This window comes from Mus musculus, chromosome 8 (assembly GCF_000001635.26).
Source record: "Mus musculus strain C57BL/6J chromosome 8, GRCm38.p6 C57BL/6J".
Taxonomy (NCBI): Eukaryota; Metazoa; Chordata; class Mammalia; order Rodentia; family Muridae; genus Mus; species Mus musculus.
In genome coordinates this window covers 33,653,073-33,679,393 of record NC_000074.6, presented here as the reverse complement: position 1 = coordinate 33,679,393, position 26,321 = coordinate 33,653,073, and the positions used below count along the sequence as shown (strand labels likewise).

The 26,321-nt window shown below is 46.3% G+C and overlaps 1 protein-coding gene across 1 annotated transcript in view; it reads right to left on the bottom strand.

Moving 5' to 3' along the window:
• Gsr (glutathione reductase) overlaps nt 1-26,156 on the bottom strand; it is a 44,925-nt gene extending 18,769 nt beyond the window's left edge. Inside the window, exons 1-5 of the mRNA NM_010344.4 lie at nt 25,615-26,156; nt 10,215-10,241; nt 9,413-9,501; nt 7,802-7,871; nt 5,160-5,307 (exon numbers count right to left, since the gene is read on the bottom strand). Of these exons, the coding sequence (NP_034474.4) occupies nt 5,160-5,307; nt 7,802-7,871; nt 9,413-9,501; nt 10,215-10,241; nt 25,615-25,854 (574 nt within the window). The 5' untranslated portion in view covers nt 25,855-26,156. The remainder of the gene's footprint in view (nt 1-5,159; nt 5,308-7,801; nt 7,872-9,412; nt 9,502-10,214; nt 10,242-25,614) is intronic.
• Between the last annotated feature and the right edge of the window lie 165 nt (nt 26,157-26,321).

The window sequence follows — 26,321 nt, the reverse complement described above, 5'->3', positions numbered from 1 at the left end:
GTACTGATTCCTCCTCAAATATTCCAGTTCCATGTTTACAACTGCCCCGCTCCGTATTTGTCCCTTTTCTGCAACACTCGAGGCCACAATTTCAAATTTCAGAATTTTTTTCAGACTTGGGGTTATGTCTACGGGGGCATTTTTTAAAATTACCATTACTGTGAACAGGTGGCCCGGGCTGTGTGAGAAAGCAGGCTGACCAAGCCATGCGAGTAAGCGGTCAGCAGTGTTCCTCCGAGGCCTTTGCTTCAGCTCCTCCCTCTTGGTTCCCACTTTCTCCCTGACTTCCCTTGGAGATGAACCACAGTCTGTGAGGTGACAGAAACCTTTCCATTTCCTCCCCAAGTTGCTTTTGGTCCTAGTGTTTTATCGCAGCAATAGAAACGCTAACTAAGCCAGGTGTTTTAGGAATGCAGCCCGAGATTCAATTGTCCATAATAAACTGGGCATGATGGCATAGGCCTGTCATCCCAGCACTGGGGGCACGGAGGCAGGAGGATGAGGAACTCAAAGTAGAGAATGGACTAGAGGCCAGTCTGGGCTTCAAGACCTAGCTGTATGGGAGCGAGGGGCAAGTAACACAGAGGTACTCGTACAACACTTTAACTCTGAACATGAAATGAAGGTTTCCTGGGCAGAATTTTCTGACTGTGGTATGTCAACACTCAAACGTTAGACTTTGGAGCATTTCATAGTCTCAGCTCTCAGAATAAGGACGCTAACCTGTTCTTTTAGAATGAAATCTCCAGCCTCTCACCATCTTAGTGAAAGGAGCTGAGCGCCTTCCCCTAATAATCCGGACACTGCCTTAATAATCCGGACACTGCCTTGAGCTGTTGTGTGTGACTCTCTCTAACACCTGCCCCGCATCTCATCGGCTATCGGATATCCTGCCCAAATCTAAGTGTCATGGGCATGTGGCACACCCGGGCTGGTCTCAGTGAAGAGTATGTTTTGTAACACATCTTTAAGTCAGTAACACACAGCACCTGACTTTTCGTGGGCTCTCTTCAGCCTGTGCCCCCTAATCCAAGTAGAAGGCTTGGCGACCGCCTTCAGAACGGGGCTGAGAGTTCCCGCAGACAGCCACCTCCCAACAGTTTCCAGCCTCGAGATTCTCTCTCCATACAGTCGCTGCCAGCTTAGTTTCTGGACATCACACGGATCCTGTCACTGATCACAAGCCAAAAATGATCTGCCGCAGTTACGGATGAGTCTCCGTGTTTCACCTGTAACTTAATTCTAGGCACAGCTCGAAACACTTGCTTCAAGACGTCAGTGCTTGTCCAACTGACTGACTTGGCTGAACATCCTTCAAAGATGTCTTCATGACAGTCTTCTGGCTGTTCTCTCTCTCAGCACATAATTCTAACAGAGAGTCCCTTTCTTCCTGGGTCATGCCTGTGTCTACAGATCCTCCCTACTGTCAGAACACAGTCCGAGCATGGCATCGCTCTTCTTAACCCGTGGCATGAATTGTCTGATGCTCTGAGTAAAGCTGGCCACTGCATGGGACTTTAGTCCGCCTCGTTTTTAGGCCCTGCTACAAACCACCAATTAAAGCGGTAAGCACCTACCTCAACACACTATGCCTTCACCATCTGGTGTCTTAGGAAGCTTACTTTAGAAGTTGTATCTATTTTTATTATTTCAATTAATGAAGGTAGATTTTAAATCATTTAAAAAGTGAGGCTGAGCCTGGGGAGGTGATGTATGTGGTTGGCAGGTGTAAGGTTCTGAGTTCAATCCCCAGTATGGATAGATGAATGGATGGATGGATGGGTGGGTGGGTGGGTGGATGGATGGGCAGATGCATACATGCATCAGGGGAGAGTACCCTTGAGGGAAGACTGACATAAGAACTCTTCCCCATCCTATGCCCCTACTCTTCTCTCTATAGACAGAATCAACTATTAGGTTTCTATTGTTACTGTTTTGCTTGTTATTGTTGTTGTTATTATTATTATTATTTTACTTTATGGGTATAAGTGTTTTACCTGCATGTATGTCTGTGTATATTATGTATGCAGTGCCTGCAGAGGCTAGAAGAGGGTGCTGAATCCCCTAGAACTGAAGTTAAAGTTAGTCGTGAGCCTGTATATGGGTGCTGGGAACTGAACCCCAGTCCCCTGCAAGAGCAAAAAGTGCTCCTAAGCACCGAGTCATCTTTTTAGCCCTACCACTAGAGGTTTAAATATCACATCTATATACTTGTTTTATATATACTATTATATATATTTATGGATGTGTTTTACCTGCATGCATCTATGTGCACCATGTGCATGCAGTGCCCACAGAGACCAGAAGGGGGCACTGGAGCCCCTGGAACTGAAGTTATGGAAGGTTGTAAGCTACTCTGTGGGTGCTAGAATCGGACCTCAGTTCTGCAGGGAGAGCACCGAGTGTTCTTTAACAGCTGGGCCATTGCTCCAGGCCCCCAACCACATCAGGTGTTTAATGGTTTATTTATTTATTTATTTTTTGCACTGCTGGAAACTGAACTGAGGCCTCACGCCTGCTAAGCAAGCACTCTTATCGGCACAGAGCGATAACCCAGACCACCGCAGGAACCCTCCGCATCCTTTTCTCCTTTTGGCAACATCCAACGGCACATTTTATTTTAATTACTTTACTCTTCAGAAGGGAAAGCATGTTTATGTAGAGTGCTACAGAGGGCAGCCAGCACATTGGCACCACAGGCTCCTTGCCTGTATTCTTTGGGGTACTGTTTAGTTTAAAAACAGGATCTCACTCTGCAGTCCAGGTTGGCCTCAAACTTAAGGCAATGCCCCTGTCTTAGTCTTCTGTAATGGTTAATCTTGATCATCAGCTCGCCGAATCTGGAACAACTAAGAGCAGTATCTCTGGCAGATACTTTCCAGAAGGAGTAACAGGGGAAGTGTGGTATATGTATGTAGGTAAACTGTCATTTGCTGTTTGCGCTGTAGAGAAGTGGACACTGGAAGTGAGAAGACCTCCCTTGTCCCAGAGACTCAAGTGCTATGTCAAGGGTCTCCCAAGACTCCCCGTCCTGGGTGAGGCTGAATCACTGCCTCTCTGACAAGAAAGGTGAACAGCTAAAGGTATTTACAACTCTGTGCAATGACCACGGCTAGACAACAAGCCTCTTCCAAGAGGCTACTGCTTACTGTCTAGCCCACAATATAGAAATCCCTGCAGCAGAAAGAAGCCAAAAGCTCGGCCTGGGATCTCCCAACTTCTCCGGGACAGCCAACTCCGCAGGATGTTGTAAGTGCCTGAGACGACAATGCTCTCCCAGTTACACCATTCTTAACGGTTTCTGCCAGGTGTTGCAAGCATCTGATCTGATGATGGTTTGCTCTCTGCTGCTCCTATCTATCTGCTCCGTGCTATTTGCCTTTCTGCTTTTGCTTGCTGCATACTTAACAGATTCACTGTCTAGAAACTGAAGCGACACTTACCAGGACGGAGGGGAGAGCAGCCCCTTCTGGTGGTGGAGGCATAGGTTTTGCCCTCCCCTCCCCTCCTTGCTGGTGAGTGCATCTACTCTATTGTTCTGCTGCTGTGCCACCACCACCCTTCACTGACCTGGGAACACAGCCACTTCAGTCCTCCAGCATGGGCAGAAGCCAGAGGCCTCTAGGAATCCCCTGGGACCTGCAGTGCCAGAATGGAGCTGCTGAGACATCCAGCCTTGTGGACTTAACAGCTACTGGGTGCTCAGCCTCTCTGGCATACAGACAACCTTGGGGGTGCCTGGTGCCTGAAAGGCCAGGAGGTGTTGGATCCACAGGCACGGCAGCTGCAGATGATTCTGAACCACCTTGGTGGCAGTGTAACCCGAACTTGGGTCCTTGGCAAGAGCAGCAAGTGTTCCTAACCACTGAGCTATCTCTTCAGGTTTAACCTTTTCTTTTTTACCCAGTAAACAATGACTACTGGAATCTGGCTTCACAGGGCTATGACCACCCAGGATTCCCAAGTAAATATTACGGTACTTGAAAATGGTACCTTTGTATTTTTTTCCTCTTTAGCTTTGGGGGTTGTAAACCCTGCTTAAAATTCCAGAAAGAGAAGAATAGGGAAACAACAATAAACAAAAGAATAAATATAAGCTGGCATGGTGGCACAGGCCTATAATCCCAGTGGAGACAGAAGAACCAGGATTTAAGGTCATCGTTAATTACATAGTAAGTTTAAAGTCAGCTGAGTTACATGAGACTATCTCAAAAACAAAACCATCAGGGAAAGATCTATTTAAAGGCATAAATGCACACACCCAAAGTGCTCCTTAAATAAAATTATCACAAGCTTTGAAGCCAGTCCCTGAGAATTGAAAAAAATGTATAAAGTGTGCCTACTGTTATGACTTTTGTTGTCAATATGAAAGAATGTAGAATAATCCGGGAGATAGACGGGGCCTCTAGACATGTCTGTGAGGGATTAGCTGAGTGGGAGATCCACCCACTGTGGGCATTGCCATTCCCTAGCCAGGGATGTATGGAGAAAGGACTGGGCAACAGCAAGCATGCACTCACCGCTCTATTTCATTGCTGTGTTGTGCCGTGCCCAGCTCCCTCAAGTTGCTACCGCTGTGACTTCCCTGCATGGTGGACTGCAATCTCAAGTGCAGCGAGGAATAAACCCTTTTTCCCTTAAGTCACTTTTGTCGACATTCTTTTAGCACAGCAATAAAAAAAATTTAAGAAAGTCACTATCCAAGACATATAATAGTATGTGGGAGAAAGAATGACTAATGGCTGAGAGTGATTACATGAGTCACCTCTGACTCTTAGGTCAACATACACATGGCCGACAGGACCACCTCTGAGATGCCTGGCTGCTTTAATCTTTTACATCTTGCTATGTAAGAAACAAAAACATGGACCGGGGAGAGCAATTTCTTAATTTCTCGCTCTTGAATAGTTACTGTCTGTCGAGTCTTAGAAATAATAACCTACCTAACAGCACTCTGCGCCACACCAGGAGCAAAAGGTGACTGACCGTTCTCCATGACTTCTCTTGCTGAGTCCTGGCTCACTCTTAATCACTAGTTAACTAAATGTAGTCTCCAGGGATCATTTTTTTCTGACCTTTCGCAAGACAGAACCAGCGTGGGCAGATCCCAGGATGTGGCTTGTAAACTCCCTGACCTCACCGGCTTTTGGAAGACTCACCTGGGATCTGGCTCTCGTGAGGAACTGTGGGCACGCCTCCTGTGGCAATCAGGATGTGTGGAGCGGTAAACTTTTTCCCATTGACTTCCACCGTGGGCCGAGGACCATCTGCGAATGTTGCATAGCCGTGGATAATTTCTATGTGAGACTGCAGAAGGAACACAGATGTTAGCATATTCGTAAGACTCAAAAAGCCAACAAATGCCAAAAACTGCCAAGTTGGGAGTAGCAGTACCTTCCTAAAATCCAGCCCTTGGGAGCAGGAGGAAGCAGGATCAAGTACTTAGGGTCACCCCTGGCTACACAGCAAGTTCACTGGCAGTTTGAGCTAGAGGAAGCCCCTGTTTCAAAAGACATCTATTCTGCGCAATACATTAGTTCCTAATTTCTTCACCATTCTTAGACCTCATGACTGGTAACGGATACTCAGGAGAGCTCACTGCCAGTCAGTCGGAAGTGAATGACACGGAGAAATAATGGTGCTATCTTGGGTTAAAACCAAGTAAACAAAACCATGCCAGTCACTCCAAGGAAAAGGCAGTATTTTTGACTCCAAGGGTTGAAGGTAAAAGCCTTACTCACAAAAGACTAAAAAAAATTGGTATTCCAGAGAGGAGAGGAAGGAGGACAAGGGAGAAGCAAAGGGGAAGGAACAGACACCAGGGAACTACTCTGGCCAAGAGAGGAGATGCAGCCTTTTGCTGGAGCGATGGCTCAGAGGTTAAAGAGCACTGACTGCTCTCCCAGAGGTCCTGAGTTCAATTCCTAGCAATCACGTGGTGGCTCACAACCATCTTAATGGGATCCGATGCCCTCTTCTGGTGTGTCTGAAGGTAATGACGGTGTATTCATACACAAAACAATAAATCTTTGGTGGGAAGTTTACAAAACAAAAAACAAAACAAAAAGCAAAACAGAAAACTACAGTGATGCTCTACTGCGGAAATGAACAGTAATGCTTGACTTGCTCTCAGTGGAACCCCGTACCAGGGGTCACCGTGAGTGCAGCCAGCAAGCGTCAGCCAGCTGTGACCTATGTCCTGGCACGGAAAGGTGGACTGTGGAAAGCTAAAGGAGCCACGTAAGTTTGTTCACACAAAGGAATGAGTCAACATTTTTCAGCCTGTCTGGGGCTGAATTCTTTCCTCCCTCCCAATCTCCCTTCCAGGCCTGTTCCTGCAGGCACCTGGCTTAATTAACTGAATTTCACTTAATGCCAAACCCACAAGCACCCTGTTCTAACCCTTCTTAGGGGGCAGTGAGTTTGCCCTGGGAGAAAAAGGGCCAAGTGCTGTGAACACAGGTAACCAACCGTTCAGAGAAAGATCTGCACCACCTGGGGACAGAGCACCAAAGTTTGTTTTGCTGTAGAACCCTACCAGCCATAACATTATCCCCACAGGGTCAGTGCATGCTCCACATACAGTGAGACTAAGTTTTGCAAAATGCTCATTTCTCGATCATCTCCTAACCTCCAACAACTTTCCTGTCCTTTCTTTCTTAAGATTTACTTATTTTTTATGTGTGTGTGTGTGTGTGTTGTTGCATGCATGCATGTGCATCACACATGTGTATCACACATGTGCAGTGCCTGCAGAGGTCGGAGAGAGCAGAGGAACCCGGGACAAGAACCACCATTGTCAGTCACTGTGCAGGTGCCGGGAATTGAACCTGCGTCCTCCAGAAAAGCAGCCAGTGCTCTTAACTGTGAGCCATCTCTTGGGTCCATCTTTTTCTTAAAATTTAGTCAGCCCCACTAAAAAAATTTCAATAGGAGCTGGACATGGTGGTACAGGCCTTTAATCTCAGCTCTCAAGAGACAGAAGTAGGTAGATTTTTGTGAGTTCAAGGCCAGCCAGGGCTATCTATATTCTAAGACCTTATAAAGGGAAAAATTGCTGGAGAGATGGCTTAGTGGTTAATAGGGCTTACTGTTCTTCCAGAGGATCCAAATTTGGACTTTAGCACCTACGTCAGATGGCTCACAATTGCCTGTAACTGCATCTACATGCACACTCTCTCTCGCGCACACACACTCACACACAGACACACACACATGCACACACACTCGTACACACACACATTACATACACTCATGTGTGCTCACACACACATGTACATAAGAATAAGTCTTTAATTTAAAAAAGGTTTCAGGAGAAGGAGAGAGAACAAAAATATTTACTGTAGGCAAATACACCTTTGTCTAATTTTCTTTTTTTTCTTTTTGTCTAATTTTCTTGATAGGAATTTACTTACAAGATTACATTCCCGAGTCATTATGTGGACTGTAAGAAGCTGTTCTGATCAACACTGGATTTCTCAGCTCGTGCTCCTGGCTTTGCCAGCACCATGCTCTGTCAATCTGTCTCTCCTGGTTTTACTTTCTGATCTAACCAGAGGGACAGACCTACTCAAGATACACTTGTGAGCTGAGAGATGTTCCATGGACCCGGCATACACTCTCTATTTGTAGAAAAGAGACTGGCCTACTGGGTCAAAGGCCTACTGAATCAGTAAGGTCAGCTTCCAAATTATTTATAGAAATTATCAGACATATCCCGAGGCTACCCTTTTGTCTGGTCAGATCTGGTGGCTCCTCAGATGTCAAATGACTCTCCAGGTTTGGAGGCCAGCACACACACCTTGGTTAAATTATTTTGATAGATGGTGTTCAGGCGGCTCACATAGGCATCCCTTTTCTGCTTGATGACACTGTAAAGAGACGAAAGGCAGTTCTCAGAAACAGTATTTTCTTTCTTCACCCAGTAGCCTGGGCACCAGCCTCCAGCACTCCTGTCAGCTAAGAATGAAGTTTGCCACTGTCTCATGTCACCTGCTTCCCAGGTGCTGAGGTCTTGTTCCATCCTGAAGCATGCTCAGAGGGCATCTGCAATATCTATGCCTCTTTCAGTGCAGAAAATGAGATGGGTCAGGGACATGGCTCAGTAGGTAAAGACACATGCTATAATTGGATGTGGTGGCACATGCCTTTAATCCCAACACTTGGGAGGCAGAGGCAGGTGGATTTCTGAGTTCGAGGCCAGTCTGGTCTACAGCCAGAGCAGAGAAATGCTGTCTCAAAAAAAAAAAAAGTTTGAAATTCAAGCTTAGAACTGCACTTCAGTAGTAGTATGCTTTCATAGTATGTGCAAGGCCTTGGGTTCTGTTCCCAACAGAAAAACAGTTAAAAATAAAATTGAATATAAGAGGTTTTAAAAGGTAATGTAATGATTTGATATTTCTTCATGTCTACATAAATTAGAGTTGTCTACATGCATAGATATCTAGTCTTTGCTACACAGAGAAACCCTGTCTCAAAAAAATAAATAAATAAAAAATAAAAATAAAAACTCTTTGGGAAATTGATGGCTCTATTAGTTACTGCCAATTAGAGAGTTACACACAGACTGTCATGTCACCCAGAAGCTGGAAGAACTGAGAACACGGTCTCCAACTCATGACCTGCACAGCAGTATTCATAGTGGCATGATTCATGACAGCCACAAAGTGGAAACAACCGAAGGTGATCTATGCGAAGGTGACTGATACCGTGTACAAAAGGATACTATTCAGTAGTAAAGAGCGTGAGCTATGGTTGCCAACTACAGCCAGTCAAGTGTCCTTAATCCCAGCACTCAGGAGGCAGAGGCAGGTGGATCTCTGAGTCTGAGGTCAGCCTGAGCTACAGAGTGAGTTCTAGGACAGCCAGGACTACCCAGATAGACCCTGGTTCAAAAACAAACAAACAAACACCAAACAAAAAAACAAAAACAAAACAAAAAAACCCAACCAAACCAAAAGCTGACAGTAATCAATATAAATCAGGCATAAAAGATTATATGATTTTACTAAGTATTCTAGCACAGGACAGGTCAGCTTTACAGACAGCAGAACACGTTGCGTGGGCTGGTAGGGAAGTAGGGCATAAAGAGTTATTGTCTGATATTGTTCAGGATTGTGGGAAAGCTCTAGAAATAGGAAAGTGGTACTCTCTGCACAATAATGTGCCCGTGCTGAAAGCCAAACTGCATTTGCAGTGATTAAAGTGGTCAATCTTACATTGTGCATAAATACAGGCACTGGGGACTGAACCCAGGCCCTTACACAATCCAGGCAAGAACTCTGAAGACCAAGCTAGAGCCTCAGCCCTGTATGCACTGGGACACAGTAACCCCCACGTCTCAAAACATGGATGGCTAGGGGGTCACAAATACCCATCCTGTAAATGGAACCCTGTAAGCTCCAATACTTACTGCCAACTGAATTTACCCTCACAGCTTTGAAAGCCGTAATCCACGTGATCGTGCATGAATTCCGAGTGCACTGCTGTGTTCCACATTACCTATTGAAAAAAAGAATCAAAAGGAATCACACTTGAGTACTGAAGAGAGACAGAAACCCCAAGTAAAATATTAACAGATAGAAACAAAAACAAAAACAAAAACTGGGGGCTGGAGCAATGGCTCAGAGGTGAAGAGCGCCGACTGCTCTTCCAGAGGTCCTGAGTTCAAATCCCAGCAACCACATGGTGGCTCACAGTCATCCGTAATGAGATCTGATGCCCTCTTCTGGTGTGTCTGAAGACAGCTACAGTGTACTTACATATAATAAATAAATAAGTCTTTAAAAACAACAACAACAACAACAAAACAACTAAATACATTAAGATTCAGGACCTGACTAGATGGAATTTAGAGTGGATTCTGAAATATCGGGGAAATGGTGGGCTCCCATCGTGACATCACCCAGCCTACAAGTATGATAAAAAGTGGAATATTAACCGGCCTTATGCTGGTTCCTTTAAAGTTTTTTTATCGTTGCTTATACTTTTTGTTTACTATTTATGCTCCTGTTTTAAATTTTACATTTCTGTAAGCTTTGTCCATTTTCATTCATCCCCAGGAACTGTGAGCTGTGATCTAAAATAAACCCTTTCCTCTTCAGGTCACAGTCACAGAAAGCAAACGGAGACAACTCCTAACTGGTATGTCATTCTGATCATGATTTAGTAAATAGGAACAAGGAGTTTGGAGGGAAGGAGAAATTAAAAATTACCTTTTTGGGTACACATCCAACATTCACCTGGGGGAAAAAATTAAAAAGACAAAGGTTAACAATAGTCCATTCGGACATCCAGAGTCTGCCACACCTGGGCATCCATCCATAAACAACCACCAAACCCAGACACTATTGCATATACCAACAAGATTTTGCTGACTGGACCCTGATATAGCTGTCTCCTGTGAGACTATGCCAGTTCCTGGCAAACACATAAGTGGATGCTCACAGTCAGCTATTGGATGGAACACAGGGCCTCCAAGGGAGGAGCTTGAGAAATTACCCAAGGAGCTGTAGGGGTCTGCAACCCTATAGGTGGAACAATAATATGAACTAACCAGTACCCCCAGAGCTCCTGTCTCTAGTTGCATATGTAGCAGAGGATGGCCTAGTCGGTCATCAATGGGAGGACAGGCCCTTGGTCTTGCGAAGATTCTATGCCCTAGTACAGGGGAATGCCAGGGCTAGGAAGTGAGAGTGGGTGGGTTGGGGAGCAGGGGGAGGGGGATGGTATGGGGATTTTCAGAGAAGAAACTAGGAAAGGGGATAGCATTTGAAAAGTAAATGAAGAAAACATCTTAAAAAAAAAAGACACACACACACACACACACACACACACACACACACACACACACACAGAATACTCCATTCAAGTCCTCCAAACACCTGCATGAACGAGCGCCAGTCACCAGTCATGCCTGAGACCAGACACTAGTGACAGTCACAGTCAGCTGGATCCCACAGTTACCTCCTTTTCCTACCAGAGTTAGAAAACCACACTGCTCCTCACGTGACAGAGAGAACATTTTTATACATTTTTCTCAGAGACGGGGCGGGCAGCGAGAAGAGAACGGGCAATGGGCCCATTTAAGCAGCTGGCTTAGGGAGCTCTGTGAACTCACTGAAGTACACAGGTACTTTGACAGCCCCTTGACAAAGGGCTAGTGGGCACCTAGCTCATTCTCCCAGACCAAAGCCGAGATAATCATCTTAATTACGGACACAGAACACAGCTTGGTCATTTCCCGGCACAAATTAAAACACAATTGTAAGACTGCATTAAAAAAGGAAAAGAAAAGAAAAGAAAAGAAAAGAAAGAATGCATTTGCAAAGCCTTGAGAGTAGAGTGTCTGAACCTCACCAGACTTGGCAACGCACCCCTGGTACCCCAGCCCTTGGGAGGTGGAAGCAAGAGGACCTGGAATTCAAGGATCCTTAGACACAGAGAAGTTTGCAGCTAGCCTGGGCTACATGAGACCTCGACTCAAAAAAATATAAACCAAAACAAAGTCTGACCCTCACTGAATGAGTAACTGTTCTGTGTATACCAGCAGGAGAGCGAGCTGCTTGCGGAGGGAATCCAGACTGAGCTCAGCTTTTAAGGGTAAATTATAGGTCCCCAGGCTGTCTAGACTGGTCACCTGACGCACATTTCAAATACTCTCTAGCTGTCTAACTACCAAGTAGGAAGCAGTGATGTTATCTTGGCTGCTGTAAAAAGTTCTAAGACTTAAAAAAGAAGGATATCAACAGTGCATCCCTAAAACCAATTACTGTAGGACCAGTGAGATGGCTTCGTGGGTAAAGATGCTTGCAGCCAAGTTTGACTACCTGAGTTCGATACTCAGGACCTACCGACATGATAGAACCAACCAGCACAAATGTGTCCTCTAATCTCCACACACGTACCATCATGGCACGGGCATTTGCACACACATGTACACACACAAACAAATGCAGTATTTTTTTTTTTAAAAGACCAGTGTGTTCACAATACCAACTGTGAACTTCTGGTGCCACACATGACAAACTGGTGAACAATCAGTCACCAAAAAGCACAAAATTGTAAGGTGTGCGGTATGAAACTTGGGTTGCTGAGTCACCACTGCTAACGAAACGGGAGAAAACCTGAGCAGATCCCATAAACTGAATTGGAAGGGTTAGGCGCAGTGGTACAAGGTTGTCATCTCAGCTTTGGGGAGCTAAGGCAGGAGGATTGGGAGTTCAAGGACAGCAGGGTCACATACAGAGTTCAAAGCTAGCCTGGGCAATACATTAGATCTTGTCTCAAAAAACAACAGGACTTAAGGGCTACTTTTGATGATGACACAGGTCTCACTACATAGCTGAGGCTAGCCAGACTCGCCTTGAACTCAGAAATCTGCCTGCCTCTCCCTCCTGTTAAGGTTACTTTTAAGCATTTAGCCCAAAAACATAATTCAGGCCCAGCACGGTGCTACACACCTGTAGCCAGCCTCAGGAGGTGGAAGCGGGATCATGCATCAAAGCCATCCCTGGCTACCCAAACTTTGAGCTCAGCCCTAAATCACAACAACAATAAGTAAGCCAAGCCGGGCAGTGGTGGCGCACACCTTTAATCCCAGCGCTTGGGAGGCAGAGGCAGGCGGATTTCTGAGTTCCTTTCTGAGGGAGGGTATGTTCCAATACACCCAGATTATTCAACCTGTGGATAGGACACACCCTCTACAACGCTTTTCCCTATACATTCTCATCTGTGATAAGAGTTCAACTTCTAAAGAAGAATCAGTAACAGCAATAACTGATAATAAAATAGAACAATAAAAATGATAACGTTGTGATAAAAGTTATGTGAATTGGACTTTCAAAACTCCCTCCTCGTTGACCACAGGTGCAGTGCCTCTGCAGAAAACAGAGCCGGGGATGAGAGGAATGCTGGGTAATAAACAACACCATGAGACAAACAGAAAGTGGCGCAACAAGAGTTACCCCACAGCCCGATTTGAAATGACACAGATGTATCCACACAGGCGGTCATCTACCACACTGAGGAGTCTGTTCAATAGTCAACTACACATGCAATGGCGGTCCCCTAAGACATTGCCAAGTGATACCGGAGTCCCACAGTCATCAGAACACATCCCATCCCTGAGCGGATAAATGTCTGTATGTGTGGGCATACGCTAGGTACACATTGCCATTCTCCGGAAAGGGAGAAAGCGGCATTATTTTGCTCTGTATGCTTTCTATAATGGCCCATTTTTCTCTTGTGTGTTTTGTTTTGTTTCATATTTTTCTGTCTCTTGAGATGGGACTATGTGTATCCTACACTGGCCTTGAACTGCCTATCCCCCTGCCTCAGCTTTCCAAATGCTAAAATTACAGGTGGACACCAACATGCCCTGTTAGAATACAGCTGTTGGTTTTCAGTGTGGCTGGTTTATGTGTGTGTGTGTGTGAGTGTATGTGTATCTACAGTGTGTACACAGAGGCCCAAAGAAGGTGTCTGGTGTTCTCCATTACCACCCCTGGACTCCATTCATTTGAGGCAGTTTCCTTACTGAACCAAAGGTTCACATTTTCTTAGGTTAGAAGCTATCATGCCCCAGTGACCCTCCTGTCTTGGCACAGGCTACCCAGCTTAATACCTGAGAGCTGAAGTCTCGTCCTTAGTCACCCCCTCAAGAACTACTAACACTATCTGTGCAGAAAGTTGTGTGTGTGTGTGTGTGTATGCATGTGTGCATGCGTGCGTGCACGCGGCGGCATCAAGCATTGTGTCTTTTAATGCACATAAGACTTTCTAAACATAGTTGTATCGGGGGTCCAGCTCTGCTGGTCACGGCTATGATGCATCTACTTGGTTTCCCACACATCACAAGAACACCGGGCAAGTTCTTAGGATTCTTTCTCTGCATCTTTCTGTGTGGAGCCTGTATCACAGGTGTCTGGTTAAGGCCTTTGCTGTGTGTGACACGCTGGAGTCAAAGCCTGCCCAAGTCTCATTACCGCCCCCCTCCAGTGTTTGAAAGAGGCTGTCTTTTTGTAAAATAATTTTCTCTTCCTCTCATTCTCCAGATTCTATTTGGAATATTGGTAGCATCTGGAGTGCACCTAGTACATTTTTAATGTATATTGATATATCTGTATATATCATCAGTATATTGATAGCATCTGGAGTGCACCTAGTAAAGTTACATTGTAATGGTACCGCTCACTATTGTCCTGTACCCAGAGAGAGTTAAGGAATGAATGACACTTCTTTATACTCCCAAGCTACCAGGTTTTTGTTCGTTTATTTTCCTCTAGAAAGAGATAGGTAAGAGCACTGACTGCTCTTCCAAAGGTCCTGAGTTCAAATCCCATCAACCACATGGTGGCTCAAATTGAAAGATTTTTGAATTCCCGGCCAATGCACCAAATGAAAGATTCTCGAATTCCCGGCCAATGCACCAAATGAAAGATTCCCGAGGGGAGACCCTCACTCAGACACTCAAGTCCCGGGACAGCCGCGTACCCAAGAAGACACTGAGACCATACATAAAATGTAGAAGGCAAGATTTAAAAAAGTAGCAACATGAAAGCACACAGACCAGAGCTCTGGGGTCGAAATAAAGCAGCAACATGAAAGCACACAGAGCTCTGGGGTCGAAACTCATACACCTTTGCACAGGGTAGAGGAGTCTCGACGACGACTCAAATTTTTCACAAGCTTTTAAAGGAAAAAACCACAAACTGGGAGGGGGGATGGGGAGGGAATAGGGGAAGTTTAACAACCACAAGTTTACTCAACCAAAGAGTCATATCCTATGATTGGCAATACATCTGGCCTGTTGAAACATTCTGTGGTTGTTCCAGAAAATGTTTTTCTCAAGTATGTTTTCCAGATGGGAGGGGGTGGGCTCCGAGGTGAAAGTTCATGTTCTCACAAGAGGCCAGTAATTTTTCATTCTTCAAAATCACCCATAATAAGAGCTGATGCCCTCTTTTGGCGCATCTGAAGACAGCTACAGTGTACTTACTTATGTATAATAATAAGTAAATTTTAAAAAAAAGAGAGAGAGAGAGATGGGTCACTACCTGTCTAGTTTTGATCTCAGACTTTTTTCTTTTTAACTTGGCATGTAAACTGATGGAGCTCCTTAGGGAATTCCCATACACACACACACACACACACATACACACACACACACACTACACACACACACACACTACACACACACACACACACACACACACACACACACACACACCATTATACTTTGCTTTCATTTATCCTCCCTCTCATCCCCACACCCTCCTCTTGCTGACTGTACTTAGATTTTTAAAAATGAGGTTATATTTTAAAAAGATTCTATTTGGGTGGTGTGGTGCATGCCTTTAACCCCAACACTTGGGAGACAGGGGCAGGCGAATCTGAGTTTGAGGTCAGACGGGTCTACACAGTCCCAGGACAGGCAGGGCTACAGAGAAACCCTGTCTTGAAAACTCTAAAATAAATAAATAAATAAATAAGAAAGACAGAAGCATGGAAATGAGAGAAGTGTGCAGAATTCCAGACTCCTAGGTGGCTGTCTGGGCACAGTCATCAGAGCCCACTCTTACAGTTGGAGCCAAGTACGGCTGTCTACATGCGCCTCCTCCATCTGACCGAGCTGAGGTTCTGTCTGCAACTCCTCTACTCAGGTACCTGACAGTCACTGGGAAAGAAGGATGAGCCACTCCTAAAGGAGGAGGGTGAGTGAGGCTTTTCAGATGCCAAGAGCAAGGGGAAACAGCTACCATCCTCTGGGGAGGAGGAGACCAAGCCCGGCGCCTTTGTGGGGTCCTTCACCCCAGGCCCGCCTTCATGGGTTCACTGGGAGGGCAAAGTGGGTCTCAGTGCCTCGAAGTCACACCTCGCTCTCTGCGGTCTGCAGCGTGAGTCACTGATGGTTCCATCCAGAACTCGCTCTCGATGGAGCTGGAGCTCCAGAAGGGTGGAGATGATTTCAGGATGATAAGAAGGACATTCTCCAGTCCTCCCCTTCCTCCTCCTCCCCTTCCTCCTCCTCCAGCTCCCTTGTAATCCCTGAAAGCAGCTTAGGCACCGGGAGGCTCAGAACCACTGGGACTCATTATGACTGCACATTGAGTAAGTCTGAAGCAACTTGGAGGGTGTTTTAGGCGGTGTGAGCAGGGGGCTGATGCACACCTGTGACTCCAGCACCTGGGAGACACAGACAGGAGGAGGAGGAGCAGGATTTCCAGGCCAGCCTGGGCTACGAGATCCTAAAGCTTCCAAGAAAAGTCTGGAATATGTTGCCATTAAGGGTCAAGACAGCCAGACCTGCACTAATGGTTACTTTTAAGTGTCTATGTTAAGCAAGCAAGCAAGCAAGCAAACAAACACACCCTTAGACCTATTCATTCATTTCCAGGAACCCACTAAGCATCCCGCCGTTCCAGGTACCTTGCAGGGAAATGCCCTACATGGATCAAATCCCAGACCTTGTGGAGTCTTCCAGGCTCACACAACAGACCACAAGGCTAGATGCAGAGAGTGACTCCATCTGCAGCCTTCCTGGGCCAGAGACCCTGCACTGCAGTGTCCCTGTGTGCTCGGTAGAGCCCGGAGACATAAGGGAGAGCCACCATCCTGAACTACCACGTGTCCTGCTTTGGCAGCTACAGAGAGCAGAGTTCCAGACACAGCTGCTAGTTTTGGAAATCAAGCCCCACTCCTTGAGTATGACAACAGACACCTCATTGACTTGGAAAGAATAAAATACAACCATCAAAGCTGGAGACACCAGGGCTAAGGAGACCACGCTCAGTCCTTTCTCCCGCCATTCCTTCTTCTCCCTTTTCTCGCTGGTGTGTAAATTAGGTGTGGTAGCACAGGCCTTGAGCCCACCAGACACGTTGGCACCTGGCCCGCCTGTAATACTACCAAGTGGGAGGTGGAGGATGGAAGATCATAAGATAAAGGCCAGCATCAACTGGCCAGCCTGGGCAACTGTCTATCTCAAAAAAAAGAGAAACATTTTAATGTAAAAATATTCTGAAGAGATGGCTCATAACCACCAGTAACTGTGGTTCCTGGGATACCCGGCACCTGTGATTACTGTAGGCACCTGCACTCATACATTTAAAAACGATAAAAATAAATACTTAAAATGTAAAACCCAGGCAACTCATTTTCAAGCCCCCCCTCCGCCCCCAGCTATAGGAAGCTACTTCTTTGCTTCTGAACAAACTTGCTTGTTTGCCCTTCAAAAACAATATTGTTCCCAATCACAAAAGAAGTCATTAGATAGGCACTCACTGATAAGTGGATATTAGCCCAGAAACTTAGAATACCCAAGATAGCCAAGATACAATTTGCAAAACACATGAAACTCAAGAAGGAAAACCAACGTGTGGATACTTCATTCCTCCTTAGAATAGGGAAAATACCCATGAAAGGAGTTACAGAGAAAAAGTTTGGGGCTAAGAAGAAAGGATGGACTATCCAGAGACTGCCCCACCCAGGGATCCATCCCATAATCAGCCACCAAACCCAGATACTATTGCATATGCCAGAAAGATTTTGCTGAAGGGACCCTGATATAGCTGTCTCCTGTGAGGCTATGCTAAACACAGAAGTGGATGCTCACAGTCAGCTATTGGATGGATCACAGGGCCCCCAATGCAGGAGCTAGAGAAAGTAACCAAGGAGCTAAAGGGATCTGCAACCCTATAGGTGGAACAACAATATGAACTAACCAGTACCCTGGAGCTCCTGTCTCTAGCTGCATATGTAGCAGAAGATGGCCTAGTCGGCCATCACTGGGAAGAGGCCCCTTGGTCTTGCAAACTTTATATGCCCCAGTACAAGGGAACGCCAGAGCCGGGAAATGGGAGTGGGTGGCTAGAGGAGCAGGGTGGGGGGAGGGTATAGGAGACTTTCGGGATAGCATTTGAAATGTAAATAAAGAAAATATCTAATAAAAAATTGGAAAAAAATCACGAGTCTCAGCAGGGAGCATCTCCACCTGCTGAGCCATTTTGCAGGCCTGGTCCTGTTTTGTGATGATCTCATCCCTAGATGCAGTCAGAAAGCCTGGCTTACTGAACTTTCGACATCTAGGAAATTCCATGTTAGAGGTGGCAAAATCATCTCAAATTCAAACAAACAAACAAACAAAAACTATTGTTTGGTTTTCATTTTTCAAGACAGGGGTTCTCTGTATAGCCTTGGCTATCCTGGAACTAGCTCTGTAGACCAGAATGGCCTTCAACTTACAGAGATCCTCCTGCCTCTGCCTCCCGAGTGCTGGGATTAAAGGTGTGTGCCACCATTACCCAGCTAATAACATTCTTTTTACAAATAAAAATATAGTAGGACCACTTAAAAAAAAAGCCAATCAACAAGGCGAATGACCAAAGTTAAATAATATTTTATTACCAACTCCAACAAGGCTCTCTCTTTACAACCACTTATTCAGTGAACAGTTAAGGGAACAGGCTGGTCTCATTTTATGAAGTCCTACATTCACAGAGCAGATGAGAGCCAATGCTCTGTTTTTTAAGGGGAACCCATGAGAACTAAAGGAAGTGAACTTCCTTTAGCCTGGGCTGTTAGAAATCTACATTGGGAAATTAAAAGCACATTCTGTGGACAGTGCGCTCGCTATGATTAGCATGTTGCTAAGTCACTGTTTGCTCACTGGGCGAGCCATAATCTAGGGAACAACCCTTTCCCAGGCCTGCCCTGTGGCTTTCTCCCGCAGCGCTGTACAGCCCAGTTCCCAGTAAATTAGAAACAAAGAAAGCTTTGCCAGTCACTCAGTCAACCCTTACCACACAAAGGCTTGCTGGGGAGATGTGCTGAATCCCACAAGAACTGGGCTCCACCTAATCCCAGAACCAGTACACGCAGCAAGCACTGGAGCTGGGGACCCTACAGAGCAAGGGAGCAGAAGCCAGAGGGTTCCCCCCTCAGCTCCTCCAAGGTCTGCCTGGAGGGAGGACTGAAGCTCCCAGGGGCTCTGATTCAGCCTGCCTTTGGGTGAGTTTCACACTGGTTTGTACTTTTGAGAACTTAATTCAAAGATCACACTCAAAGTGTTTCTTCTGCACTGCCCTGGGCAATAGGGGGTTCTCTTTAATTCTGGGGGAAAAGAGATAATACAATGCAAAACTCTACCAACCACGGGTTGTTTTTCTTTACTTGGTTTTCGACTGGTTCTGAAAACTCTGGAGGAACTCCAATGGACGCACACTATTGGGTCTGCGAATGCCTTTCTCTGTGGCTCGATTTAGCAGCGGTTCTTGATGCTACAGTTTTCAGTCCAGTGCTGGGCAAGCCCATCTCCTACCTGGCTTCTTAACACCTGACTCAACATCGAAGTCTTAAAGGAACAGATTCTATTAAAAAAAAAAAATAAAAAGTGGGCGGCTGGTGAGGTTGGATCAGCGGTTGGGAGCACTGACTGCTCTTCTGAAGGTCCCAAGTTCAAATCCCAGCAACCACATGGTGGCTCACAACCATCTGTACAGCTACAGTGTACTCATATACATAGAATAAATAAATAAATAAATCATCAGAAAACTCAAATAAAAAGTGGAGGGGCTGGTGAGATGGCTCAGTGGGTAAGAGCACTCACTGTTCTTCCAAAGGTCCTGAGTTCAAATCCCAGCAGCCACATGGTGGCTCACAACCACCCGTGATGAGATCTGACACCCTCTTCTGGTGTGTCTGATGTCTGCTACAGTAAACTTATATATAATAATAAATAAATATTTTTTAAAAATAATAAAATAAAATAAAAAGTGGAGCCAGAATGGAGGAAAATGAGTCATTCCAACACTGGAGAGGCTACGGCAGAAAGATGGCAAAATTGAAGACAGCCTGGACCACAGAGTAAGAAAGACCCTGTCTCAAAACAAAACAAAAGGAGAAAACGATGCAAGGTTATCCCTAGCTACAGAGTTCAAGGTCAACTAGAAACATGTGAGACACGGACATACACAAACTTTTCTTTAATTTTTAAAAATCGCTAAGAAAGAAAACTGAGCTTTTAGACACATACCAATCATGTTAGTCCAAGCAGTCATAACAAAACACCAGACTGGAGAATTTACTTGACCCACGTTTCTCAGTCTAGAGGCTGGGAAATCTGGCATCCAAGTGCTGACACGGGAAAGAAAGCCCTGGTCTTGGGGCTGGGAAGATGGCTCAGCGGTTAAGAGCACTGGCTGTTCTTCCAAAGGACCTGGGTTCAATTCCCAGCAACTACATGGCAGCTGGCAACTGTCTGTAACTCCAATGCCAGGGGCTCTGACACCCTCAGACACAAAGACAGATATGCAGGCAAAACATCAATGCACATAAAAATTAATAAGTAAAATTAACAAAACAAAAAACCCTGGTCTCCCTCATCACTCTCATGTCGTCACCTAACCTCAGCATCTCCAAATAGCAGCACACTGGGGATAGGGTACCAACATCATGGTACCAACTCACTCATTTTGGCCACATGTACCTCTGAGGGGAGGGTCTTTCTACCCTATCACTGGAGTAAAGTCTTGGGGAAGGAGATGACCCAGAAGTAGGAAGAAAAAAAAGCAAACAGTCGTGAGGTAGACATCCTTAAGAGATGTACTGGGCTGCTTTCTTCAGAAGTGCACCACCATGAAACTGGAAGGCACAAACAGTTTGACAAAGCTCCCTGCCGCCTTGGTCCAACCCTTCAGGGCTTCACTGGACCCCTTCTCAAGCCTTCCTAGTCCTTATTCCAACAACAGCCCCGCACTGCATCTGACTCACTCACAAAAACGTGGTGCCAGCCGGGCGTGGTGGCGCACACCTCCCAGCACTCGGGAGTCAGAGGTAGGCGGATTTCTGAGTTCGAGGCCAGCCTGGTCTACAGAGTGAGTTCCAGGACAGCCAGGACTACACAGAGAAACCCTGTCTCAAAAAACCTAAAAAAAAAAAAAAAAAAAATGGGTGCCACTTTTGAAAATGACATCGGTACGGTTTTACTCCAGAAACCCTAAATCAGGCGCTCTGGGGTGAAGACTCGTGAGGGAGAGCCCTAGTTAAGAATGTTAGGGCTTGGGCTGGAGAGGTGGCTCGGTGGTGAAGAGCACCCTGACTGCTTGTCCTGAGTTCAATTCCCAGCAACCACATGGTGGCTCACAATCATCTATAATGGGATCCAATGCCCACTCTTCTGGTGTGTCTGAAGACAGCTACAGTGTACTCATATACATAAAAATAAATAAATAAATAAATAAATAAATAAATAAATAAATAAATAAATAAATAGGGAAGAAAAAAAAAGAGTGTTATGGCTTGCTGTATGTTTCTGTTTTGGGGGTTCCCAGGGTCTCACGAATGTCAGGCAAGCGTGCTACCGCTAGGCTACCACCTCAGCTCTCGTGAGTTTAGTACAATAATACCTGGTTCCTAAAGGGGAGTGAGGAGGTTCCTTCCTTCTGTTGGGTGACAATGCTTAAAACCCTTTGTGACATCACAGATCACCTCACGGGATGTAGTACTGAGGCCACGGTTCCAATGGCCAGCTCACAGGCTGCAGCACACTGACGTGGGGGTTCCCAAGTGTGTTAGCTGACATTCTGCTCCTTAGGAGTCACTCAAAAGGATTAAACAAAATGGCGTTCCCTGACTTTCTATTAGGATTTATGTGAAACAAAAAACAGAGAGGCCCAGGCAGTGTGTTAGAGGCCGGGGGTCTTCAAAGGACGACGACCTGTTTGCCATTTTTCATCAAAATATGGCCTGTTCTGAAGGCTCGAGGTACAGCTCAGGAGCAGAGCACATACGTAGCATGTACAAGGTATGGGTTCAATTTCCTGCAATAAGAAGCACAATAAGGGGGCAGGTGAGATGGCTCAGTGGGTAAGAGCACTGACTGCTCTTCCAAAGATTGTGAGTTCAAATCCCAGCAACCACATGGTGGCTCACAACCATCCATAGTGAGACCTGATGCCCTTTTCTGGTGTGTCTGAAGACAGCTACGGTGTACTTACGTATAATAAGTAAATAAATCTTTAAAAAAAAAAGAAGAAGAAGAAGCAGGATAAAATACCAGTCTGGGGCTGCCAATATGGCTCAGTGAATAAAGGCACTTGCCACCAAGCCTGGCAACTTGAGTTCAATCCTCAGGACTCACATGGTGGAAGAGAGGACTGACTCCCATAAGCTGTCCTCTGACTTCCTCCACACACATGCCCTGACATGCATGGCCCCTACCCCAAAATTAATAAATGTAATAAAATCAAAGTCTCCACGAAACTGCGAGTGGCAATGTTAGTGCCTTCTCAGTGGTCTTTACAAAGATAAAATAATAAAATCAGGCTTCAGTTGATAGGTAGCATGCATGCCTAGGATGTGCAAAACCCTGGGCTCACATCCAGCATCACATAAGTAGGAAATGATGTGTGTCTGTAATCCAAAAACCTGGGAGGTAGACACAGGAAGATCAGAAGTTCAAGGTCACCCTTAGCTACATAGTGCTTTTAAGGCCACCCTAAATACGGTCAATCCCACAATCCCAGCACTTGGGAGGCAGGACCAGGCAGATCTAATCTATATATGGAGTTCTAGGCCAGCCAGGATTGCATATAACTACTTCTATTTATTACTCGTTTTTGTAGTAAATTCCAGCTTTATTAGCAATGATTCAAAACATTTACACACACACAAACACACACACACAGCTCACCACCACCAGTTTCCACAACATATTTTTCTGTATTCATCACAAAAATAGTAACGGAAATTTTAGAAAGTAAAATGATAACTAAAATGCCTGCTCCCCAAAACTGGGATTTTTATCTGTTCTGCTGGCTGCAGTGACCGTCCAGAATCTATAAACATATGGGGAAGAGAACTTGCTGGAGAGATGCCTCAACAGTTTTGGACATGTACTGCTCTTGCTAAAGAGCACAGAATACAGAAGCCAGAAGCCAGGTTGGACAGCTCACAACTGCCTGTAATCCTAGCTGACTCTAGCCTCTGTGGACACCGACACTCACACACGCACACCAGCCTTCAACACACACACACATAGACATCTATGCAATGAAAAAGATTTACTTTCATTACACACACACACACACACACACACACACACACACACACACACACACACGTATGTGTGTTTTGCCTGCAAGTATATATGTGTACCATGAGTGTGCCCAATGCCTGAGGAAGTTAAAAGAAGGCACTGGATCACCCAGAACTGGAATTAAAGACAGTTATGAGACACCATGTGGTTGGTTACTGGGAACTGAACCCCAGTCACCTGCAAGAGCAGCCAAGTGCCACCTCTCCAGCCTTGAAAAAACAAAGCCCCTGATGCATAGATTTCCAATAAGACTCAGTGAACAACTAAATAAAAATAAATATAACCCTACTACGGGGAAATAACATTGCCAGAGGAAGTTCTTTTATGTGTAGGAACAGAGCTCGTATTATAGGTCAGGCTGGCCTTGAACTCAGCAATCAGCCCTCAGTAACGGAAGTGAGAAGCAACATTAATCTGAACTACTACTTTACTCTGAGCAGCCATTCATCACCTGCAAGAATTAAGACAGTCTTGGGCTGCGGAGACAGCTCAGTGGTTAGAGCGCTGGCCACTGTTCCTGGGAACCTGGGTTGGATTCCCAGTACCCACATGGCAGCTAACAACTGTCTTTAACTCCAGCTCCAGGATCCCATGCCATCCTCTTCTGGCCTCTGTAGGCACTAGGCATGCATGTGGTGCAGATATTCATGCAAGCACTCATACAAATAAGCACTTAAACAAGAAGACAGACGGACAGACCAACCCCACTTTTTGGCTGACTGTATTTGGTCTCCCCATTATACTGCAAGTTCCTTAAAGGAACCTCTGTAGGGAAATATTTCTATCCACCTCCTTCCTTCTGTTAGATTCTTCTAAGAACCCCAAACATGAAGAAATAAAAGGATCCGCTTCAGAAAGCCTCTGATTTCCCTGCACATGCAAATTACTTCCTGTAGTAAGTTCACTCTTCCAACTCTGGGCAGACCACATTACTGCAATCCTTGGGCAAATCTATCCCCGCTTCTACCTTTGGGTTACATTTTCCCTCATACTGGCTGCAGCCCCCTTCCCTGCTTTGTAATTCAAAGCCAAAAGCTACTTTGTGGAGGTCCCCAAAGTTATGCGACTGAAACAGAAAAGGACATTTCAAAGACACACACTGATGCTTTGGTGGAAATGGCCGTGGCTACAGAATGATGAACTGGGAACGAACGAAAGCACTGGGCACACACGGTCAGGTGGACCACTGATAGAAAATGTCACTCTGCGCTGTCCTTTGCTTGCTCCGAAGATGTTTGTCTTCACCTTATTTTTAAGCCCCGAGACAGGATTTCTCTGTGTAGCCCTGGCTGTCCTAGAACTTGCTCTATAGACAAGGCTGGCCTCCAACTCAAATATCAAATCCGGGCCAGCCCCTTCTTGATTAATGTCAGTAGAACCAACAATGACAGTAGATGTCACAAATCCGTGGTGATGTGACAAGTGGGGAGGAAAACAAACGTCTAGCTTCCTGGAAGTCACTCTGTAGACCAGGCTGGCCTCTGCCTCCCAAGTGTTGGGATTAAAGGCGTGAACCACCACACACCCATTCATTTCCAACCGTGGCTTGAGCATGCTCACAGCTTCTCATCTCTAGCTTCATTCATTTCACAAATAGCTGTTGAGCAAGGTATTTTAAGGTAACAAGCAGTACACAAGCATAGGAACCCGCCCATGCCCCTAAGGAGTTCCCAATTTAGTATAATCTAAACGCATTCAAAGGCATTAGAGAACCTATCCCCAGTCCCGGGTGACTTTTGAGGTTCAGCATTTTCAATCACTAACAAAAACTCTGCCTTGATCTTGTGATAGGAAGAGCCACACTAACGTGGGAACGAGACTTTCAATCGTAAGATTTACCACCTTTCTCTCTTTCCTTCTTTCTTCCTTCCTTCCTTTTTAATTTGTAAACCTGTCCCCAAACAATCCACAAACGGTATCACAAAGCTCTGAGAAACCCCTTAAGGTTTCTCTTTGGAGGCAGCTTGTAGTTCTCAGGCTTGGCTGCAGTTGGGATCAACTGCGTGTTTCTGAGCTTGCTAACCCCCGCGCCGCATCTCCACGTACGGTCGGGAGCCTTGGAAACAGCAGAACAGGGAGCGGGAAACAGCAGAACTTCAACTCTCCAGGGGGTTCCTTTGCGCAGCCAAAGTTAAGAACTACTGTTACCTAGCACTTTGCCCTTGAAATAGATCAGACCCGACCCACGCACGCACACACACACTCCTCCACGCCAGAACCCTCCACTGCTCCCCTCGCCCACGCCACTAGCAGTTTCCCAGAGAGTTTCGTGTTTCCCAGCTCCAGCGCCGGATGCCATACTCCCCCGCATGGAGTTGCACGCTGGGCAGCTAAGCTTGGCTGGAGTTTTTTTGGCTTCAGCATTGCACCTGTGCAGAGTGGCGGGATCGGCGGCGTTACCCTTTTTCCCGCCACTTCTTGGGATCCCGGGCCTGGGAGTGGGGAAGCACCCCGGGCGCCGCGCTCAGAGGCCGGGAGAAAGCGCGCAGCCGGCGCGGCCCGAGGGCCCCGGTACTCACGCAAGTGCCACCCAGCTTGTGACTCTCCACCACCGCGGCCCTGGCGCCGAGCTCCGCCGCCCGCCGCGCGCTGGCCAGCCCGCCGGAGCCGCCGCCGATCACCAGGTAGTCGAAGGAAGAGGTGTCCGGGGCCGGGGGCTGCGGCTCGCCGGGACTCGCCATGGCGCAGGTGAGCGCGCGCGCTGCCCGCCGCAGGCTCGGGGCCGCGCCCACGCCCAGCGCCCGGGGCAGCAGCGCCATGCGCGGAAGTGCGCGCCGGGAGCGGGGTGCAGCGTCGCCGTGACTAAGCACCGCGCCCGAGGGCCCCTGTCCCCGCCCCGCAGCGCGTGGACCGAGGGCGAGAACGTGCAGGTTTTGTTTCCCCACCCCCAGCTTCTCGGATTCCTGCAGGCCTTAACCTACTTTCCGCTTTCAGGGCACTTGGTACTCGTAAAATGAAGAAGAAAAAAAGGCTGGAATAATGAGTGGAGTGGCCGAAATGATTTTTTGTGATCCATAGAGGAAGCTTAAAGAACGGACTGAGATGGAGCTGCCAACTAAACCGGCCAAGATCCCCGAGAACAATGTGTAGTTCATATAAGCACCAGGCTGGGAGCCCCACGGCTAAGAAATGAGGAACACAGGGCCCCTAAGCCCCACACTCCAAGCTGGATATTACGAATCAGAATGCTATACAGTCTGTTGAGGCTTTTTTGTTTTGTTTTGTC